This window comes from Eptesicus fuscus, chromosome 13 (assembly GCF_027574615.1).
Source record: "Eptesicus fuscus isolate TK198812 chromosome 13, DD_ASM_mEF_20220401, whole genome shotgun sequence".
In the NCBI taxonomy this organism is placed as follows: Eukaryota; Metazoa; Chordata; class Mammalia; order Chiroptera; family Vespertilionidae; genus Eptesicus; species Eptesicus fuscus.
This window is the reverse complement of record NC_072485.1, coordinates 68071827-68093411: the sequence shown is the minus strand read 5'-3', so window position 1 is coordinate 68093411 and position 21585 is coordinate 68071827. Positions and strand designations below refer to the sequence as shown.

At 51.0% G+C, this 21585-nt stretch overlaps 1 protein-coding gene across 5 annotated transcripts in view; it reads right to left on the bottom strand.

The window, feature by feature from the left end:
• AMBRA1 (autophagy and beclin 1 regulator 1) overlaps window positions 1–21585 on the bottom strand; it is a 171461-nt gene that overhangs the window by 2301 nt on the left and 147575 nt on the right. For all 5 annotated transcript variants that reach the window (XM_054724711.1, XM_054724713.1, XM_054724712.1 and 2 more), the window contains 3 exons: window positions 16044–16183; window positions 7198–7290; window positions 5410–5603 (listed from right to left, as the gene is read on the bottom strand). In XM_054724711.1, the coding sequence (XP_054580686.1) occupies window positions 5410–5603; window positions 7198–7290; window positions 16044–16183 (427 nt within the window). The remainder of the gene's footprint in view (window positions 1–5409; window positions 5604–7197; window positions 7291–16043; window positions 16184–21585) is intronic.

Here is a 21585-nt window from a genome sequence, read left to right as displayed (position 1 = left end):
TCCCTCAGTCTGCTGACTTGCACAGGAGGATGCACACAGCCTGCACAGTGCCGGGCGGAGCAATGATAGCACTTGTGGGTGCAGCCCGCGGTTTAGCCCAGTGGCGGCTGTGGTGATGAATGGGGTCTGGAGTGCAGCTCCGTCCTGAGGGACCTTCCCTCCAGCCTGTGCTCAGCTCTCATGGGGCAGACAAGCAGCCGAAGCCTGTGGGCAGCTATGACCTAGACCAGTGATGGGCAACCTTTTGAGCTTGGTGTGTCAAACTTCGCCAAAAAACTGAGCATAACGCGGGTAGTGTGTCACTTTGAGGAAAAAACATTATTTCGCAAATGTTTCATCCTCGGCATGCAGCTGCCTCAGCGGCCGCGTGCCATCAGAAATGGCTACGTGTGTCAGTGCTGACACGCGTGTCATAGGTTCGCCATCACTGACCTAGACCCAACTGCTGCTTTGTTTCCTCTGGCTTCCTGCTGGCAGTTTGGGATTTTGCATATTTGGGGGCTTTGACAGTGAGTTTTTTCTTTTGGGGTACTTGTCAACAGCTATTTCTGCAAGACTTTCCTTGCTTCCTCCCTGCCAGCCCCTCCTCTCTGCTTGCTGTCAGAACTGATTTCCAGGCAGCCAGTTTCACAGCTTTGGAGTGTCTGAGGCCGCACTAGGCCTCTCCCTCCGTCAGTGTGTGGCACCTCTTGTAGTGCTTCCTCGGGTCTTACTGAGGCAGTGGGTGGTGGGGACTCTGCCTGGGCTTTCACTTACGTCCAGCTTGCCTTTCTCCAGATCTCCTGGTTAACCCTGCCCATCTACCCTCACCACTCGAGGCAGCGGCCCGACCACACTACCCCCTCAGACAGCTCAGCGCCAGCTCCCTGGGCAGAAGGAATGAGAACCTGCAGGGCTCAGAGTTCTCTAGGGGACAAGCCATCTGGCAGCGGGACAGAGAAAGGGTCAACTTAGAGCCTTGGTGCCAGCACAGTCTCTGTGAGCCAAAGGGCTGCCTGGGGAGGACCGAGGGGACCTCCCTCTGCTCACTGCCACCCCCACTGCTTTCCAAGAACTCTGTACTGAGGGCTCCCCAGCTCCGTCTGAGAGGTGCAGTGGGCTGGCCCAAGAACTGCTGGCACTGGAACTCATTGTGCAGGGCTTGGTGCCAGGGCTGGGTGGGTGGGGGAGGGCAGACAGGACGGGGACGGGACACCATCAGCTTTTTCCATGTAGCTCACTTCCAGGGGCAGGACAGGCTGCCCTGGGCCACAGGAGCTGCCACAGCCGGGCCCGCGGTGGGCACTCGGAACTGGGCCTTCTGTCCTCTCCACTGCGCCAGTGGCTCCAGTCCTAGCCCCCTCTCACCATGGCTCGTCTCCTTGCTTTTTATATCGTCCCTTCCACCCAGCCTCCATGCTGCTGCTATTACCATCCCAATTAAGCTCTGATTCACTGAGTTCTGGTTAAATCCATACTCGTCAAAACCAAGCAGCTTCAAAAAGTCAAGAATCCTTAGCTTGAGATTTAAGGGCCCTCTGGCCAGGTTCCAGCCGCTTCCTGCGCCCGTGACCTTACCGAAGTCAGCCCAGCACACTGTACGCCTGCCCGCCCTGCGGATGCTCCGCCTGCTCTGTGCTTGCCATCGCCCGTGTCTAAGGTCCACTCTTTTTAAAGGGCCAACGCAAGTACTGCCTCTCACCCGGAACTCCGATGGAAGTGGCTGCTTCTTCCCCGAGCCCTGCAGTGCCCACACTTCTCTGTGTAAGTTATCTGTAGCATCGACCTTCTGTAAGTTCCTGAAGGCCTCAGACTAAGTTTTACTGATCTTTGCGTCCAGTGACTAACGTTGGTCTGGAACTTGGTGTGTATTTGTCAGATGAATGTGTAAGTGAATAAAAGGGCTCCTGAGCTGATTACAGATGCTCCAGACTTAAGTGGCTTCTGAACACAGATCACATGTTGCCCCTGCTGTGGGAGAAACGCCTGTGTCCGTTTCCTTCCGGAGGGAAAGGACACGGCTTCATCCCTGAATGTGATTCCCTCGGCAATACCTTTGGATTCATGGTCCCTAATATTATAACAGGCATAAATAAGTGCTCCAGAAGGACTAGAAGGAAGAATTAAAAACAACCCTCCCCCCAAAGCTTCCTCAGGGCTGGGTGCTGACAGCTTTGAGCTACGAGCTGTGCTTCTCTCCTGGGGACGGACTCTAAGCCAAGGCTACGCGCCACGGCTGGCAGCCAGCACATTCTTCCAGAGGAGGACGCACGCACTGGGGCCTGAGGGAAATGGCAGCCTGGCCCAGGAGCCAGCGATGAGCTGCAGGAGCGGTGGCCACAGGGTCCATCCTGCTGTCTCCTTCCCTGGAGCAAAGCGTTTCTTTCCATCTTTGAAAAATGGGAAACCCATTTCGTGTTGACATGAGATCTTTTCCTTGGCAAATTCTAAGATACATTCTGGATGCAGAGGCCAGGATGGACTGACCAACAACTTCCCATAATGCCCTGCAACCTCATTTAATTCTGGGGGTTCACTACCCAGAAGAGGGAAGCAAGGCTTGAGTCAAGGGAGAAGCTGCCCTTCCTGCCCCTCCCGTCTCACACTGCTCTCCCCGCAACCCAGGCCCAGGGTACTGCAGCTGGTCTATCTTCACCACAAGAAAGAGGCCAGACCGCCTTTCCCAGCGTCAGAGGCAGAGCCACGGGCTCCCCAAGTAGTGTGGCACAGCCAAGCTTAGGGGCAGGGCCTTGCCTCCACTCCATTCTCCCCTCCCACACCCTTCCTGGATGCCTGCTGTATGCGGGGCAGGCACTGGGTCAGTGCAGACCAGGGAATGCTACCTCCCTTTTTTGAAGTGACAGGGTAGGGAAGCTTTAAGTTAGATGAGCACTGCAAATTCCCACTAGGGAGGGCTCTTCCTGCAAGTCCAAAAAAGAGCTGAATGGACTTTAACCAAATTTTTACAGAACAAGAAAATGAGGAGCCACCTGGAGCCATCCGGTGCTAGCTGGTCGGAACGGGCTGAGAGGGGCACCACAGAACAGTGACTGCTACGAAGCAGAGGTGGTCTCCCATACTCGTGAACCTGGGCCCTGGTGTGTGGGGTGGGATGTGCAGGTGATATCCCTCCTCCCATGTCCCCGGCCCTGTCTCCTAGCTAAGCCCAGAAGACAGGTAATGCAGATGGGCCACCAGTTTGCCTACATGGAGAGAGGAAGCAGACGCTGGGAGTGGGGTGGTGATGTGTAGAGCAGCTGTGCCTGCCTGCTTGGTGGGGAAAATCTACACCCAAGGAGAATCCTGGTGTCTGGCTCAGCAGAAGTGGTGGCTAGTAGCACCTCCGAACAGGGCCCCAGGAGACGGAGGCCCCCCCCCCGCCCTCCGCATGCTCTCCTCCCTTTACTTCTTTCTAGGTATGTCTCCTTCTGAGAGGATTAAGAGAGCTGGAGGTCCAGAGCTCTGGGCCAAGGTTACAGGGCCCCAGACAGACGCGCAAGCTGAAAGCCTACTGTACCCAGGGGCCAGCTCCTGACTGCCACTCCTGCTGAGGAGCTCTAGCTTCTGCAGGACCCACCCTCCACCACCTGCTCCCCTTTGTGGGGACAAGACAGGGAGGAAATGCAGTTCTGGCCTCTTGAAACTGGGAACAAGAGCCCCTTCCTCTTGCCAGCCCTCCAGCCCTGGCCCAAAGAAGAAGAAAGGATCTTATTACTGACTGAGAACATCTGAAATGGGCTGAGGCTAATCAAGAGAAGAGCAGAGGAATCACTTCGTGAATTATATAAATGTCTAACCACCACACTGTACACCTAAAACTTTCATCATATTGAATGTCAACTGAAACTGAAAAATTAAAACAACAACACGAAAAAGCAGAAGATTCTCTGGAGGTGAAAGGCGGGAGGATGCCTTCTCCTCAAGCTGGCAGCTCCTGTCCCTGAGCCCTGTGCACTTGACCTCAAGGATGAAGGCCTCACCCCTAACCAGGTCCTGGAATCTGCCTTCTCTACTCATCCAGCCTCAGTTCTCAACATGTGTTGATCAGGCCACAAACATGAACCTGCTCGTGGTCCTGTGTGTAGAGTGTGATGTTTTTGAACTGTCAGGTGCTGTCCCCTCTGCCAGGAATGCCTCTCCCTGCCCTCCCCTACCCGCTCTGCTTGACTAACTCCTACTCATCCTTGAAAGCTCAGCTCAGAGCCACCTCCCCCAGCAGCCTTCCTCCAGCCCCACAGGCTGGGTGGGCATGGCCCCTCCTTTGAGTTTCTGAGGTCCTGATCACAAGAAGTAATTATCTGCCTGCCTCTCTAGAGTTCAAGTTCACTGAGGAAAGGCTTATTTGTCTTTGTAGCCCAAGCGGCTGATCCATGGTGGAAATCAGTAAACAGCCATGAGATCAAATCCAAGGGGATGCCTAGGACTGTCTTTAGCACGGGGGTGGCTGGAGGAACCTGCAACTCTCTCCTCGCTGAGGCCTGAAGCCCAGCCAGCACTGCCAGCTGCTTATGTCTACCCCCTGGGGCTTTCCACCCAACAAAGAGTCACAGGCCTCGGATGTAGGTGTGGCCTGGGCCATAGACCAAAAAGGGACTTAACTTTAAAATTTTTCAGTTTATGGCAGCAAGAGGGACAGTGCCCTGAGGGGGATGAGTATAGAAAGGTTCCCTGGGGGTGACACGGGCAAATTTGTTACTCTTTGCCTGATGCACATCACGCCTTCTCCTCCCATTGGCTCAACACAGACCTAGAGAGTGCCTGTCTGCTTCGAGGCTGGCTTGTGTGGAGCTGGGACCAGCAAGGGGCTGGGGTAGGGGGTAAGGAGATGACTGAGTGAAAACAGGCTGTTTAACACAGCTGCTAACAGACTCCAAAGTGGCTCAAGCTCTGCCGCTGGGAAGTGCTAATTGGTTCTTAGAAGTGTGAGGCCAGCACAGACTGCCAGGGAGGCTGGCTGAGGCGCACCTGAGATCGGTGACAGGAAGGGGCTGAGGGTGTGCTGGGCTGCAGCCCAAATGGAGTGATCCACAGGTGTAACAGGAGCAGTTGCAGGGGGACAAGCTCCCTGTGGGTGGCCCTGGAAGCTGACAGCAAGAGGTCTCTCGTAGCCTTTCCCATCCGGCTACGTCCTGCCCTCTCTCTAAGCACAGCCTCTGTCCTCCAAGTTTTGGAGAGGGCATTTGGGGGAAAGCGGGAAGAGCAGCTCCGCTAGCTAGACTCAGTGACAGATGAGGGAGATGAGGTTCCTGCCTTGGGAGGTTGTTAAGGCCACCAAGAGGGCACTCCCTAAACGGGGAAAGGTACTCATCCTGACTGGGAGTGCATTCTCTCAGTACCCCTGTGAAGGAGCCAGGAGCCTTGATGATGGTCCCACCCACCCCCCTCCCCACCCCCAGCCACATTTGCCCACTAGCATTACATGGCTCTCACCTTCTCCGGGACCCGAGGCTGCTGTCCCTGGCTCCTGTATCTCCCTCTCCGTTTGTGTTTCTGCATTCTGCAGCTGAAGGGCCAGAGTCTGGGTGCCCTGAGACGTCACTGAGGTGGTGGGGTTCCGGGGCTGCAACCCAATTGCGTTCATCAGACCCATGTCTCTGTCTGTCCTCCATGTGGCTCTGCTGGTTCTAGGGAGAGAAAGGTGGACTGAAATCAGGTAGGGCTTGGGACAGCACCCCTCAGAGCTCTGCTGGCTCCATGCCAAGAAGCAGCCCTGCCAGCCCTCAGCTACCTCCCGACCCAGTGAACTCGCCTGTGTCCCTTCTCCTTCCTATCAGTCCATGCCCGGGACAAGGAAAGGCGGCCACAGAGCCATCCAATTTTGCAAGGCCGGCTGGTTCAGCCACTCCCTTAAACAAAGGGGACTTTCTGATGAGGTAGAGATGGCTAACTTAAAAGACTCTTATTTAGATACAGGAATCCACTAACTGAGATCCATGGGACAAACAGTGAGCAGCAGAAGGACCTTTCTCTCTTTGGCATTTCCTTCCTTCTAACGATATGCTGACAAGGTTCCAGTTTACATCCTGGAATTTCCACTGGATCTCCACTGCGGAGGAAAAGTACCCAGACTCTTAGGAAGTTGTTCTGGGGCCCTTCCGGGCCTTCTGAAAAGCTGCCCTGTGAGAAAGGCCCGGGCCCAAGGCCAGCACCCTCTCCCCTTGGGCATTTCCAGGCTCTGAGCCTTGGGGTAGCTAGCTGGCAGCAGAGGGAGCCCAGGACTTCTGAGAGGGTCACTCATATTTCTAGCTGTTTCTGGGGACGATTCCTGCAGCTGGGCCCTCTAGAAAGCAGTGCTTGCCTTTGTTTTCTCAAAATATTCGTCTTCATTAATGAGTTAAATGGTAAGAGGGTTAGTACCAGGTTTCTACTCTCTAAATGGACCCTGGACTGCAGCTCTGGGCAGCTTGGTCCTGGAGGCCCTAGTCACCTGGGAGATCACTGAAAGATTCTCCCTGAGGACATGAGCACATGTCCTAAGGACGGGCTTCCTCTCCAGTGCCCTGGCTTCTCCCCTCACCCACAGGATGGGAGAGGACCAGAGGGTGTCCTAGCTTGTTCTACACCAAGACCCTAAGAGCAGAGATTTTGTTCTTTCTTAGACATGGACCTCAATATATTTTTATTGATTTCAGAGAGGAAGGGAGAAGGAGAGAGAGACAGAAACATCCATGATGATAGAGAACCATTGATCGGCTGCCTCCTGCATACCCTCTACTGGGGATCAAGCCTGCAACCCAGACTGGAATCAAACCAGGACCCTTCAGTCCACTGAGCCAATCCGGCTAGGGCAGCACCATTTTCTTTTCTTTTTTTAATATATTTTTATTGATTTCAGAGAGGAAGGGAGAAGGAGAGAGAGATAGAAACATCCATGATGAGAGAAGAATCATGGATCGGCTGCCTCCTGCAAGTCCCCCACTGGGGATCAAGCCCACAACCCGGGCATGTGCCCTTGACCGGAACTGAACCTGGGACCTTTCAGTTCGCAGGCCGACGCTCTAGCCACTGAGCCAAACCGGCCAGGGCAACACCATTTTCTTGAATGAAATCGCGTGCAAAGGCTCAGTGCATGAAGCAGAACATAGAGGAGCGGCTCTGATTGAGGAGGGGTACCTAGAGAGCTCTGGGTACAGTCTGAGGGCACTGCTCGGGAGCCATCAGAAGCAGGAGGCAGGGGAAGGCCTCAGCCAGCTGCACCCTCCTCCTTCAAACACTCACCCGGGCCTTTCACTGCTCCGGCTGCTGGAGTGGACCGTGAAGACAGTCTCGTTCAGCTGGTCCCAGTAGTACTCAATGCCAGAGTTCGAGGCCCTGAAAGTCAGTTGGGAAGAACAGAGGAGAAGGTGGAAGGCGTTAGACAGGGACCGGCCAGAGCTCTTCACAATTCCAGGCTTCGTAGACTATGGCCCGGGAACCCTCCTTCCTCACTCCTGGGCGGGGCTGAGAGGCACTGCACTGGGACGCTCAGCGCTCAGTGCTGCAGCACTTCAGGCAAATGCCTGCAGAGCTGGTTTTAGCCTCTTCTCCTCCTCAAAGCCTGACTGGCTCCTCCTTGGGGCTGAGACACAGCTAAAAAAATGGCCACACCAGGTGCAGGCACTGGATTCTGAGTGCTCTTCAGATACAGAGAAAGGAGCTAAGACAGCAAATGAGAGGCTGGAGAGGCCCTGGAGAGACGGGGTGCCACTGACTGCCCTGCCTAAAGGTCCTGCTTTGTGCTCAGAATCAGGTTCCACACACAGAGTGCAGGTGCCCACTGCCATGGGGCGGGGAGGAAGGAACACAGGGCTCCTAGCATTCTCCGCTTGCCTGGAGCTCAGAAGTCTAAGCAGACAAAAGCCCCCACTGAGCTGTAAGAGCCCCCATCTCTTTCTATTCTGGACCTACAGCCTCCTGGGCCAGGGCAGGCTGGACAAGCAATGGGGAAGGTGCTCCTCAAGCTGGAGGAGACCCTAGGGCTGCTCACGAACTTCTGATGGGGAAGGAAGGAGAGAAACTCAGGTGGTGATGGCTGGCCTGCTGGTGGCACAGCTGCCAGAGGGAAGCGGTGGCCTCTCATCCTTCTATATTGACTTGCACATAAGACTGCTTTGCTCTGCTTTCTTTCTTTTCTTTTTGTCAATTCTCACCCAAGGATATTTTCCCATTAATTCTTAGAGAGAGTGGAAGGAAGGTGGAGAGACAGAGAAACATCAATGTGAATAAGACCCATCTATTGGTCCCCCCCCACCCCCCGCACCCGCCCTCCCGACGAGCACCAACCAGGGCCAGGGATCAAGCCAAAAACCAAGGTATAAGTCTTGACTGGAATCAAACCTGAGACCCTTCAGTCCATAGGCCAATGCTCTAACCACTAAGCCAACTGGGTAGGGCTGCTTTGCTTTCTGATTCCTCCCTGGAAGGTGTTACCTAGACCAGTCACTGTGGCTGAGAGTGAGGTGCTGATGCAGGTAGTGAAAGCAGGGGGACAGAAGTTGGGAAGGAGGTATCTTTGAGACCTTTGATTAGAACTCTGGCATCCGTGTGGAGATCCTATGCTACACAAAACAGCCAGTTCTGATCCTAGATGGGGCAGGACATGCCCATGTGCATGAAAGGCTCTGCTAGGGATTGAATTGCATGTTGAAGCTGATCCCCCAATGTGGTTATATCTGGAGACAGGGTCTTCAGGAGGTAATATGCAAATTGACTGTCACACCCTTGCACAAGATGGCCACCCCCATGTGGTCACAAGATGGCTGCCACAAAATGGCCGGCAGGGGAGGGCAGGCAGTTGGGGGAGACCAGGCCTGCAGGGGAGGGCAGTTAGGGGCAAACAGGCCAACAGGGGAGGGCAGTTAGGGGTGACCGGGCCAGCAGGGGAGGGCAGTTGGGGGCGACCAGGCCTGCAGGGGAGGGCAGTTAGGGGCGAACAGGCCTGCAGGGGAGGGCAGTTGGGGGGGACCAGGCCTGCAGGGGAGAGCAGTTGGGGGCGACCAGGCCTGCAGGGAAGAGCAGTTGGGGGGGACCGGGCCTGCAGGGGAGAGGGCAGTTGGGGGTGACAAGGCCAGCAGGGGAGGGCAGTTGGGGGCGACCGGGCTGGCAGGGGAGGGCAGTTGGGGGTGACCGGGCCTGCAGGGGAGGGCAGTTGGGGGCAACTGGGCTGGCAGGGGAGGGCAGTTGGGGGCGATAGGGCCAGCAGGGGAGCGGTTAGGGGGTGATCAGGCTGGCAGGCAAAAGCAGTTAGGGGCAATCAGGCAGGTGAGTGGTTGGGAGCCAGCAGTCCCAGATTATGACATTCCCCAGGGGGTTCCAGATTGGAGAGGGTGCAGGCTGGGCTGAAGGACCACCCCCCCCCCCCGCAGTGCACGAATTTCGTGCACCGGGCCTCTAGTCTTATATACTAAAAGGCTAATATGCAAATTGTTCCCTTGACTGGGAGTTCGAAGGGGAGTTTGACCAGGGCGGGGCCGGCCGACCCACTGCCTGTGGTCCCTCCCCCAAGCCGGCTGGACCCCACCTGTGCATGAATTCATGCACCGGTCCTCTAGTTAAGGTCATAAGTGTGGGACCCTAATACAACAGGACTGTGGCCTTCTCACCACATGAAGACAGAGTGAGAACAAGACCTTCTGTAACTCAGGAAGGTCCTCACCAGAACGGGCCATGCTGGCTTCAGCCTCCAGACTGTAAGGAAGAACAGTCATTGATTAAGCCATCCAGCCCATGGTACTCTTATGGCAGCCTGCGCAGACAATGACAATCTCCAACGAAAGTCAGCTTTTTAACCTATGGGTCCAGGTCACCTTCCTCTAACGACAGAACTTCTTCCATGAAGAGGAAACAAATCCGTCAGCAGGTTCTGAGGATCAGCCAGGAGGTGAGATTGTAAAGGGGAGCAGCAGGTTCTGAGGGTCGGCCAGGAGGTTTGTGAAGGGTGATGTAGGTGCTTCCTTCCTAAACAAGAGGACTAGATGATCCCTGATATGGGCTGTGACAGGATTTGGATGAGGAGGGAATGTATGCCGGAGGCTGTGCTCCACAGTGAAAGGAAACAGGCCACTGAGCCCCAAGCCCGTCTTTAGAGCAGAGGTGCGGAACCTCTTTTCTGCCAAGGGCCATTTGGATATTTATAACATCATTCACAGGCCATATAAAATTATCAACTTAAAAATTAGCCTGCTATATTTAATTAACTCACCCTTAATGCCTTGCCAGGGTCAGACCAAATAATTTCTCAGGCCTCATATAGCTCGCGGGCTGGATGTTCCCCACCCCTGCTTTAGAGGATCGCTAAGAGTCTGGGGACAGGATTCACCTGAGGACACACTAGTGATTTTGGAGGGAAAGAGCCCCAGCCTGACAAAAGTGCTCTTCCTTTCCCTGCTTTATGTAATCCTCCCGACAACTTCCAGAGGGCCTGGGGGCTGTGAACTGGATGTGATCTTCAAACCACTCCTTTAAAAAGGAGCATCTCCTCCCTCTTCCAAACACTCAGCTGCTTTGTGGGGTTGTCTGAGAACCACGGACACTGGAGAGTGACGGTGAGCAGAGCAGATCTTGTATTAAGGAAGAGGCAAATGGCCGCAAGTCAACAGCAGGGGCCTTCAAAAACAAAGCCATCACTGCCAGCTGCCAGGGAGCCTCTGATTTGCAAACTTGTCAGGATTTATTGACAGGTGGCAATACCATGTGGGTCCCTGCCAATCCTTCCTCTGTAATTCCTGCTAGCCAGGGCTGGTTACTGACAACAAATTGTTCACACCAAACCATGTACCAGAACCTTCCTTTTCATCACAGGAAAGAGACCACTGAAGGCCCACTCTGAGCGGGGACTGTCAGTGTGATGCTGATGGTCAAAGGGTCCTCCTTAAACTCTTCCCACCCATCTGGCTCAGAGCTGGGGACTCTGGCCACTGAAACAGAACAGGTAGACTGCATCAGATGCACTGCTGCATTCTCCCCCCTCACCCCAAGTCTTTCTGTTCCCCATCAACAGGTCTATTTCTAATCCTGATATGGCTCCTTTCTGTGGTTGGAACAGCTCAACTACAACAAGCTCAAGGATTTGAAAATTCCAGATAGGAATTGAGTTGAAGGAAGAGAGTTGAAGAAATGTCTCTGGCCATGGAAACTCAGCCTTCAATGCCAATGGTCCCAACCACCTCCTTCTCCTTGAGACTTAATGAGGATGAATGAGTCACTGTTTGCTCCAAGTTCTTCCTGAAAGCTTGGCAAACACACAAAGGGATGGAGAAGAATGGCAAGGCCAATCAGGTCAGTCTTTTCAGATGGACTTCCACTTAACACCTGGCTTCTTTCAGCAGCGTCTGTAAGCTGTGCTTCTGAACACAGCCAGGAGCCCGCCTGGCCTCCTCAGTGGTGACAACGCTTCACAAAGAACTCTGGCTCTGAACTTCCCAACTTCTAGGGAATATTCCCTTTGAGAACACTCTTCTTTCAACTACCAGTTACATGGCTGTCTCCTTGGAAAAAGGAGTTTTGAGGAGACCGGCATTCATCCCTGCTATCTCTATGACGTGGGAAAGAGTTGGCACCTGGCTCTTGTGGGACAAACAGCCTAAAAGACAGTTGCTGTGGCTTCCCTTTTGATTCAGAGGCGTGCCTTTCCCCTTTGTGGTCAATGATGCTTGATTGTAATCACTGTTTACAGTGGCAGCTCCCTCTCAGGGGACAGAGCTGGGACCTCGTCAGGAGCCCCACACTCAGCCAAAGGCCAGATGCCCCACAGCCGAGCCTACTTTTTTCTGTGAATTCTGCCTTCTGAGCTGACTCTGAGACGTGGTCTTCCCAGCAACACCTCTCTCCCATTTGTAGGGCTGATCTATGAAGCCGGAAGTGAGCAAGCACCCCCTCACATCAATCTGGTATTTCACACCCACTGTGGTTATCGGTGGGGGTGTTGGCTGGGCTGGCAGTCAGCCAGAGGCAGAGCAGCAGCTTGGAGGAGTGGCAGTGGGGGAGCAAAGACAAGGAGAAAGGAGCACCTCACCGCCTTGGCTACCAGCTACCGTAATGGCTTTGTACAGGGACTGAAGGGTCAGTTATTCGTCTCCTCACCGGTCCTAAGAATTTCTTTCCCTAGAGAGATGGAGTGTTTCCTTAGGTCTTTTTCTACTGTCAGGGGGAGTTTCAGTACCACTAAGAGATGCCCAAGGAGCTTGTTACCCCTGTCTTTGTGGTTGGAGAGAGCACTGAGGCTAAGACAATGAAGGAGAAATCAAGAGTAGACTTGAGAGCACGAAATGAGTTGCAGCTGCCTGTGCCTGGGACAAAGGCAGAAACCACCTGTTTTGGAGGGAGGGCTGTAATCTTGGCCCAGCTGGCTGGCTGGATCCTGTGCCCTTGGGAACGGGTGTGCCAGGGAGCTGCGTCACACAAGGACAGGCAGCAACCTTCTAAAGAGACAACAGCCCTGAGCTCCTACTTTCCCATTTGTATTTGTTCTCCTCATTCTAGGCCAGAGACCAGCCATAGTGACAACACAGAGAGACTGCCCTCTCCGCATCCATCACCGACATGCTTATCATCAACCCCATCCAGAGCTGCATTCTTTCCGAGGTCTTGAGTTACAAAGTTACATGAGTGTTCTTTTAGTGTGTTTTTCTGTGGAAGAGAGTGCATGGCTTTAATCAGAATTTTATTTATTCAGTAAAAAAAAAATTTTTTTTTGTTGTTAATCCTTATCCAAGGATATTTTTTCCATTGATTTTCAGAGACAGTGGAAGGGGTGCAGGGGAAGAGAGTGAGAGTGAGAGAGAGAAAACAACGATGCAAGAGAGACACATCATTTGACTGCCTCCCGCACACACCCTGACCAGGTACAGGGATCGACTGCAACCCTCCGATGCACAGGCCAAGACTCTAATCACACCGACCAGGGCTCATTAGAATTTTAAAGGATTTTTAAAAAATATATTTTATTGATTTTTTTACAGAGAGGAAGAGAGAGGGATAGAGAGTTAGAAACATCGATGAGAGAGAAACATTGATCAGCTGCCTCCTGCACACCCCCCACCGGGGATGTGCCTGCAACCAAGGTACATGCCCTTGACCAGAATCGAACCTGGGACCCCTGAGTCCGCAGGCCGATGCTCTATCCACTGAGCCAAACCGGTTTCGGCTAAAGGATTTTTTGATTGGAAAAAAAAAGGTTAAAAACCAGCTACAGGAAAAGAGCTCTGGATTGGAAAGTTAGGAAGCCCAAATTCCTTCATTGATCTTCTGGGAGGCCTTGGGTAAGCCTTCACTCAACCTTACCTGAATATTGTTCAGTCTTCCCTGCCTGAAGCAAACCAACTATACAGATATGAAGGGGACTCAGAACTGGAGAAGCTTTGAATGACTTAGGACAAAGTCCGTCCGTCTTAATTTACATGGTACCTTTAAATGTCCAGCCCTAAGGTTTGGGGCATTTGCCAACACGACCCAAGAAATGAGGAAAAACAGCAACACTGAAATAGGTCGGCCTAAGGTAGCTCTCTCTCAGTCCAACACGACTTGATTTGTGATGGGACGCTGTTTTCTGTGTCAAATGCCACCCTGCTCACAAAAGAGGCTTCAGTTCCTGGTGGTAAGAGAGTTCCCCAAGCAGTCCAAGATGGCTTTGGCCTGCTGAGGCTCTGGCTGCTGAAGACGACATATGGTGAGGAAAGATAGGCCAAAGCCAGCTTCATGCTTCCCTGAGGTGTCTATGACTCACACCAAGTACGTGGGCTGGGGTTTCAGACATCACAGTCCTCGGGGGGCCACGACTAACTGGAGATAGAGATTCTGCCTCTGTGAGAGCAGATCACGTCTGCAAGGGGTGGGGGCTGGGAGGAAGGTTAGTGGCTGGATCCCTAGAGAAGACAACAATGCTGAGGAAGGATGTCTTGGAGAAACAGGAAAGAAAGGCCTGTAACTACCATGTTCTTAAGAATAAAATTAAAGTCCAGAATTCTGGGCCAGCTTTGGAAAACATGCCTATGAATTCCGAAGAAAAGAGGAAGATACAAGATAATCAGACTCATGTACTTTGGGAAAAGTAAGTATTTCAGGGCAGACAGATCCTGGGACTATGGGCAGCCAAGGTGAGAGCAGAAAGGAACAGACCCAGTGCCTAGGCTGATGGTGGCACAGTCATGACAGGCAGGCTGGGCTCCGGAAAGGCACAGGAGCTCGTGGAAGGGGCTCTCTGGGCACAGAGCCCGAGGAGAGCACGGCCTGCAGACCAAGTAGTCTGCCAGCTCCAAGAGCAGCTTGACCAGGTCAGGTTCAGACAGCAGCCTCTCTCTTTTTTCTTTAAATATATTTTTATTGATCTTAGAGAGGAAGGGAGAGAGAGAGACAGAAACATCAATGATGAGAGAGAATCATCAATTGGCTGCCCCCTGCGTGCCCCCTACTAAGGAGGAGGTCTGCAACCCGGGCATTTGCTCTGACCAGGAATTGAACCGTGACCTCCTGGTTCATAGGTCAATGCTCAACCACTGAGCCACACTGGCTGGGCAGCAGCTTCTCTTTGAGAGGGGCCCTGAAAATTCCAAATGGAATGAGCTGCCCTTAGAACCAAGTTTTCTTTCTCCTGGACCAATAATCTAGCTCAACTAAGGGCTCAATCACCAGGCTATAAGAACTGACCCAAATACAGACCCTGGAAAAATCATCAAGGGCCCTAGCAAAAGACAGCATGGACACTTCCAGAGACCCTACCAGACAGTCCCATGTGCTCTGTGATCTGTAGAACACCCACGGAGACTCTATACTCAGTGAAGGGCAGCATTAGGATGGCCTGGAGCAGGAGTGGCAGTTAGTAAGCTGGAACCCTGCAGCGGCCCACACCGCAGTCAGCTTGATCTGCACTGAAGCACAGAGCTTCGCACTCCCCACCTGGATGGGTATGGAAATTGATGACAGACCTGGCTGACTCCCAGGGTCCTGCCTAAAGACCTCTATCCTCCAAAAAGCCAGAGGAAGGGGAAGGAGTGTCATCAGGACTGAAGACAGAAATGCTTTGGTCTGTGTCCCCTCCTACTCCCTACTCCAAGACCAGATAGTAATCATTTTGATTTTTGTTGTTAATCCTCACCCGAGGATATTTTTTCCATTGATTTTTAGAGAGAGTGGAAGGGAGGGAGGGAGGAGGGGGTAGGACAGAGAGACAGGTACATCAATGTGAGAGAGACATATTATTGATTGGTTGCTTCACACATGTGCCCCAACCGGACCTGCAACCCAGGTATATGCCCTCGACCAGGAATCAAACCTGAGACCCTTCAGTGTGTGGGATCATGCTCCAACCAATGAGCAACACAGGCCAGGGCCATTTCAATTTTTAAATTGCACTTTTCAATCTGCCTTTTCTATTATGAGCCAGAGCCTCCAGCAAAAAGGAAAACAGGCAGGACACAGACAGAGCCAGGTGGTTAGAGATCAGTGGCTTGACAAATTAGGGCTTTATCCCTAGCCCGTTTGGCTCAGTGGATAGAGTGTCAGCCTGTGGACTGAAGGGTCTCGGGTTCCATCTCCAGTGTGGGGGTGCAGGAGGCAGCCAATCAGTGATTCTCTTTCATCACTGATGTTTCTCTCTCTCTCTTCCTTCCTCTCTGAAATCAATAAAAATATATTAAAAATTAGGGCTTTAACAACACCTTATTCCCAATTTTATTTCTTAAGTTCATTTCTAAGGCATTTTACACATACCTAAGATTACCTGTTGGCTATTTCAAAAAGGTTTTAGAAAAGAGTATTTGATATCTATGCTTTTGACCGCAGAGAAACTTTTATTATCACCAGAGAACAAGGGGAAACAAACAAAACATACTGCTTTTGATTTAACAGACAAAATAACTAAACCAGTCTTTTGAAGATTTCTGGAAAGGAGAGCTAACCCTACCATCTGTTGAGTGAAAAGGACCTTTTAAGGAGTGACAATGAGAATGAGGCAGGCTCTAGCAGAATTTAGACTTCTCCTCTAAAAGACCCCCCCTCACCAGCTAGATCCATAGGTGAATGCTGATTATTCCAGCCTACAGCCCCGATGACCCCTCCACATCCACCCGACCAGCCCCTGAACCACTCACTCTGGTCGGCAGATCACCAGGTCTCCCTTGTTGGTACCATAGGCCAGGCCGAGCCCAGGCTCAGGCAGCCAGCGGGCAGAGTTGATGCTGACATGTCTCCGCTGGTCAGCAGGCATGGGATAAAGGACGTTGAAAACTCTCTGGTGGGGGAGAAAGAGGGAAGAAAAGAGAAAGGGAGGAGAAACAATTTGTTATCAAGAATAACAAAATCCAGGGAGAAACAAAGTCCCTTCTATGGCCTGAAGCAAGCTAAGTACAGGGAGGAAGGAGATGGTTAGGCTGGGAATGGATGACTCCTAACACAAATTTGAGAACTTGGGGTAGTAGAGGGGAGGAGAGGGCTAGGACTCTTTCAAGAAATAGCAGGGGCAAGCTTGGGCTTTTCTGCATGAAGCTTAGTTGTGCTTTCCTTACAGCCATGTAGCACTGCTCACATCACTGCTTTAAGGCAACCCCCTGGAAAGCCCCATTCAGAGTTCAGCTCACCTGGAAGCACAGCCCCTAACTGTCCTCTGACCAGATAAACCAGTGAGAGCCAAGTTCAACTGGTGGTCCCGTCACCATGGAAATCACAGTGCTCGCACAGCAATGGGGAATTGAAGGGAATGGGGAGGGAGGATAACAATGGAGAACACTTGTTTTTTTAAGAATGCAGTTTATTTTTTCTCTTCTTTTTAAAAATATATTTTTATTTCAGAGAGGAAGGGAGAGGGAGAAATAGAAACATCAATGATGAGAGAGAATCATGGATTGGCTTCCTCCTGCACGCCCCCTACTGGGGATAGAGCCTGCAACCCGGGCATGTGCCCTTGACTGGAATGGAACTTGGAACCCTTTAGTCCACAGTCCGATGCTCTATCCACCGAGCCAAACCAGCTAAGGCGAGAACACTCTGAATTCATCTAAATAAAAGCAATGTTCAAAGGTGCAATAAGGTGTAGAAAGCAGGGCAGAGAGGGATCTTGAACACACAGGTACATGATTTCTTTCTACTTATGCAAATCACCATTAAATGGTTCATTTCCATTTCTCAAAGAAAGAGTGTCTCCTTTCAACAGCCTGCATCTTTCCAAAGCTACTGTTTTCCCAGGGGCAGCTCAGCTATGGCTAGGGTTTGAGCTGAAGGTGAAGGTGAAAGAAAGCCGCCAGTCTCTTTGGTCACTGGTCTACACGATGTTAGTCAGATAGGGCAGGGCCGTGGAAGACGAAGGACGTCGATTTCAGAATTTGAAAGACTTGGGTTTGAGTCCTGATGTCACTGCACCACAACTTTCCCAGATCTCAGTTTAAAAAGAGCGCCAACATTCAAATAATTGGAGATTGGGGCGGGGGGGGGGGGGGGGGGGAAGAAGATGTACAGAAAATGCCTGGCATGATGCAATCTTATAAATGGCAAGTGTTGTTATTACTACCAGGGACCTGCATCTGGGACTTCAAGAAAGGTTGTCAGGGGGTTGGGGCATCCGTGGGGAGGGGTGTGGGATGGGAATGAGGGGATGAGGACAAATATGTGACACCTTAATCAATAAAGAAATTAAAAAAACAAAAACAAACAAACAAAACAACAAAAAAAGAAAGGTTGTCAGGGCCTTTGAAAAGGACATGAAGCAGAGAATCCGCAACTGGAATTTTAGTCAATATGGTGTTTCTCCCTTTAAGCTTCCTCAGGCTTTAATCAGTAAGTAGGAGTGAACTTCATCTGCCTTTACCTGTCTGTAAGGACTGACGGAAGAGACAAAAGAGACCAGATGAAGAGTGAGTTAGAAAGTAATATTTAAAAGTGAATTTAGGGTGGTACAATAGTTATTTTTCTTTCTTTTTTAAAAAAATATATTTTATTAATTTTTTTTACAGAGAGGAAGGGAGAGGGATAGAGAGTTAGAAACATCAATGAGAGGGAAACATTGATCAGCTGCCTCCTGCACACCCCCTACTGGGAATGTGCCCGCAACCAAGGTACATGCCCTTGACCAGAATCGAACCTGGGACCCTTCAGTCCGCAGGCAGACGCTCTATCCCCTGAGCCAAACCGGTTAGGGCCAATAGTTATTTTTCTGATTAGCCTGATAGATTAAAAAAAGGAAAAAGAAGTAAAAATTGAGTAGGGGCCCACTGCATGTACACACATCGAGTCATAAGAAGTCCTGGATTTAGTACTGCTCGACCATGCACCTTGGGATTTATCCGAAAGGCCTTCTCCCGACAGTCTCTAGAATAGCATGTGTTCTCAGCATACTGACAGAGAACCCTGCCATGAATGATTTCCCGGTGCTGTGGTGCTGAACAAACGTGCCCGGGCACACTGCCAGAATGGCCCTGCTATGTCCTGAGGGTGAACCGGTCTCTGTCGGAGATGAACTGGCTCTGGTTTGAGGCACGAGACTGCCCCACAGCTGCTGCATGAAAAACCTCCCATGCCCCGCCTGACTAACTCAACTCCAAATGTCAGAATTGGCCAGGGTTCCCTAAATCTCTGGTCTAACTGAGGAGCCTTCTAAAAAAAGAGCCCAGTGAAGAGTATATGCATCTCTAAACTAGTTATCTAGAACATGGCTGCTTGGCCTTGAGATAATCTCTTCCTTGCACATGTACATCTGGCAGGAGCCCTGAAGAAATTCATGTCCTCTTCCCTCCACCAGCTTCATTGCTGACTGTCCATGGAGATGGTGACACCAGTCTTTTCCCTTTGCTCCTAATCAATCCTTTCCCTTCAAATCAGGGGATGGAGCGTGGTGCCTTCATCCTTTCCCGCAGAGGTTTTCGAATTCCCAGAAGAGAAGCAATGGCTTCTGTCCCTCCTAGAGGTCATAGGTTAAATATGACTTGGTATTCACACTTAAAGGAGAAAGTGGTTGTGATAAGACAATTGTGGCTGAAATCAATCTGTTGATTTTTCCTTTTCCCAAAGGTCAGATGGTGTGAGTGGGGGTACACCCACAGTAGAGGAGGAATAGCATTCATTTCAGTGCATTAGATGAGGGGAGCCTTGGTATACATGGGCCTTACAACAGTCTCTCTCCTAAAATCATGATTCATAATTGCAGGGAATGGGGCAGAAGGGCCAGATAAAGTGCTCTTGCAAGAAGTGGGTAATAAGGTTAGTAAGTCAGATGCTTGAAGGCTGTGCTACGTTTTTTATGGGTGTCTCAAAAATGTAAGTGTACTCTTTCCTTTTTTAAAATATATTTTTATTGATATCAGAGAGGAAAGGAGAGGGAGAGGGAGAGAAATATCGATGAGAATCACTGATTGGCTGCCTCCTGCACGTCCCCGACTAGGGGTTGAGCCTGCAACCCAGGCATATGACCTGACCGGGAATCTAACTGTGACCTCTTGGTTCATAGGTCGATGCTCAACCAAGGAGTCACGCTAGCAGGGCTAAGTGAACTCTTTTCTAGAAATGTTCCAGATCAGGAAAGAAGCAAACAAGCCTCTCACAAGTCACAAATTTACCTTTTATAGTTATTGCTCAGAGGGATTCACAAGCAAATACTATCAACTTACTTCTAAATACAGGAACTTGCTTTGGGGACAAAACCTCAAGAGGCTAGTATGACAAATGACCCACCTTAGGTGAAACAAGATGAGAGAAACTGGAGAGAAGTAATTAAGAGATGAGGCCCAGACCCCACTGCACAGACATTCACAACCTCCATGGCTCTAAAAGTCATGGGCACCGATTTGTCCTCTGGCTATGGCAGCCCTGCCCCCTCCCCGACTCTCACCCCTCAGTCCTTAAACGATGTTGAAAAGTCAGCTCCCAAGTGCCCACCTCCTTCAATGTCTGGGTATCAGACTAAATCCTGCTTTGTGGCAGGAAGCCAGAAAACGCCACATGAAGATCAGCAGCCTCCAGGACTCCTGATAAGCACATGCTTGCTTATCACGCTCTAATGTGGGGATGGGATGAGTGCAAACAGTAATGGGCGGGAGGGGGGAGAGGGAATGAGAGTGAAGGATGAGTAGGGATAACAGGTCCCGGGAGGTCATCTAGTGCAGTGGTCAGCAAATTGCGGCTCGCGAGCCACATGCGGCTTTTTGGCCCCTTGAGTGTGGCTCTTCCACAAAATACCACGGCCTGGGTGAGTCTATTTTGAAGAAGTGGCGTTAGAAAAAGTTTAAGTTTAAAAAATTTGGCTCTCAAAAGAAATTTCATTCGTTGTACTGTTGATATTTGGCTCTGTTGACTATTGAGTTTGCCGATCACTGATCTAGTGCAATACTTCATACATGCCTGAAACGAAAGGACTAAAGGAATAAGATTCTGGCCCATTTTGAAAACCACTCAGATGTAGTTTACACTCGTTTCTCTGGCCAGAGTTTCACAGCTCTCAAAGCTCCTCACTGAGGGGAAATACTCCTCCCTAGTCAGCCCTAGGGACAAGAGAACATCTGGGCAATAAGGTCTCCAACCCTGATAGATGATCAGACAGTGCTGGCTACTCCCTAGCCATTTATGGTTTTGGCCACCAGTCTTTCCAACCAGGGACTGGGTATTCTGTGGGTCTCCTTTCATATTTCAATGGGGACTGACTCTGGCTCTGTTTGTCAGCGCAGACAAGAAGGAAGATCTAAGATAGTGTCAAGAACAGCTCTGGACTTCACTTAAAGGCAACCCAGATATATCAAGTAAAGGTTTCCTTAACACTGGTCAGGTGCCCTGAAGCTCCGAATGGGGATGTTAAGGATAAATCTGGTGGCCTGTCAAAAATCCCCTTGTCTCTCTGACAAAAGTGACACCCCATGAAGGTAGACCACCAAAGTCCATTACACTGAAGGAGGAGAATCCGGACCTGGGGGCCTTTTGTGGGTCTAGATACAAAACCCAGATGCTGATCGCTGGCAGAGTCCAGGGTTCACCTGTCTCAGCTGCAGCTGTTCCCTGGTGTATGACAAATGCTGACAAAGCCCCCTCCCCAAGCTATTCTCATTTCTGTCTAACATCTAGGAAGGAAATTGGAATCAATAGGCTAGAAGGAACCAATCTTTTAGAGTCAATGCCATCAGCACGGCAACAGAGAATGAGGCAGGTCGCCAAGATCAGTATGGTTCTATGGGTGTGGGAGAAGATAATTCTTCCACTTCTGGGGTCCAAGACAAGATATACTACTGCCCCTCCACACCCTCAAACTCAGACTTCCCAGATCAAAACTAAAGTGGTCCTGTTTCTTGTTCAAAGATACAGGAAAAGAATGAGAGGCAGTCAGAGGAGCTCAGTGGGAAATCTTTCTCTACAACCTTTTAAAATTTAGAGGAAAAATGTATTGCTGCCCTCGCCAAAATACTTTATCTTCTACCTCGTGTCAATAAAGCTCAGACCATTAGTCCAAGCAGCATACTGCACTGCTCAGATCAGCCCAGATAAGAAGCTAAAAGAAAAGACTTTGTGGTTATGTTGTTTACATTTGGGGATCACATCATCTGTAAAGCTGGAACCTCGCCATGTTGGCAAGAGGTTGAGTGCAGTCGGCAGACCTCCCTTGTTTTAACTAAGACCATGGAGCTGCCTGGAAGGAGGGGACAATGGGAAATGGGCTGGAAG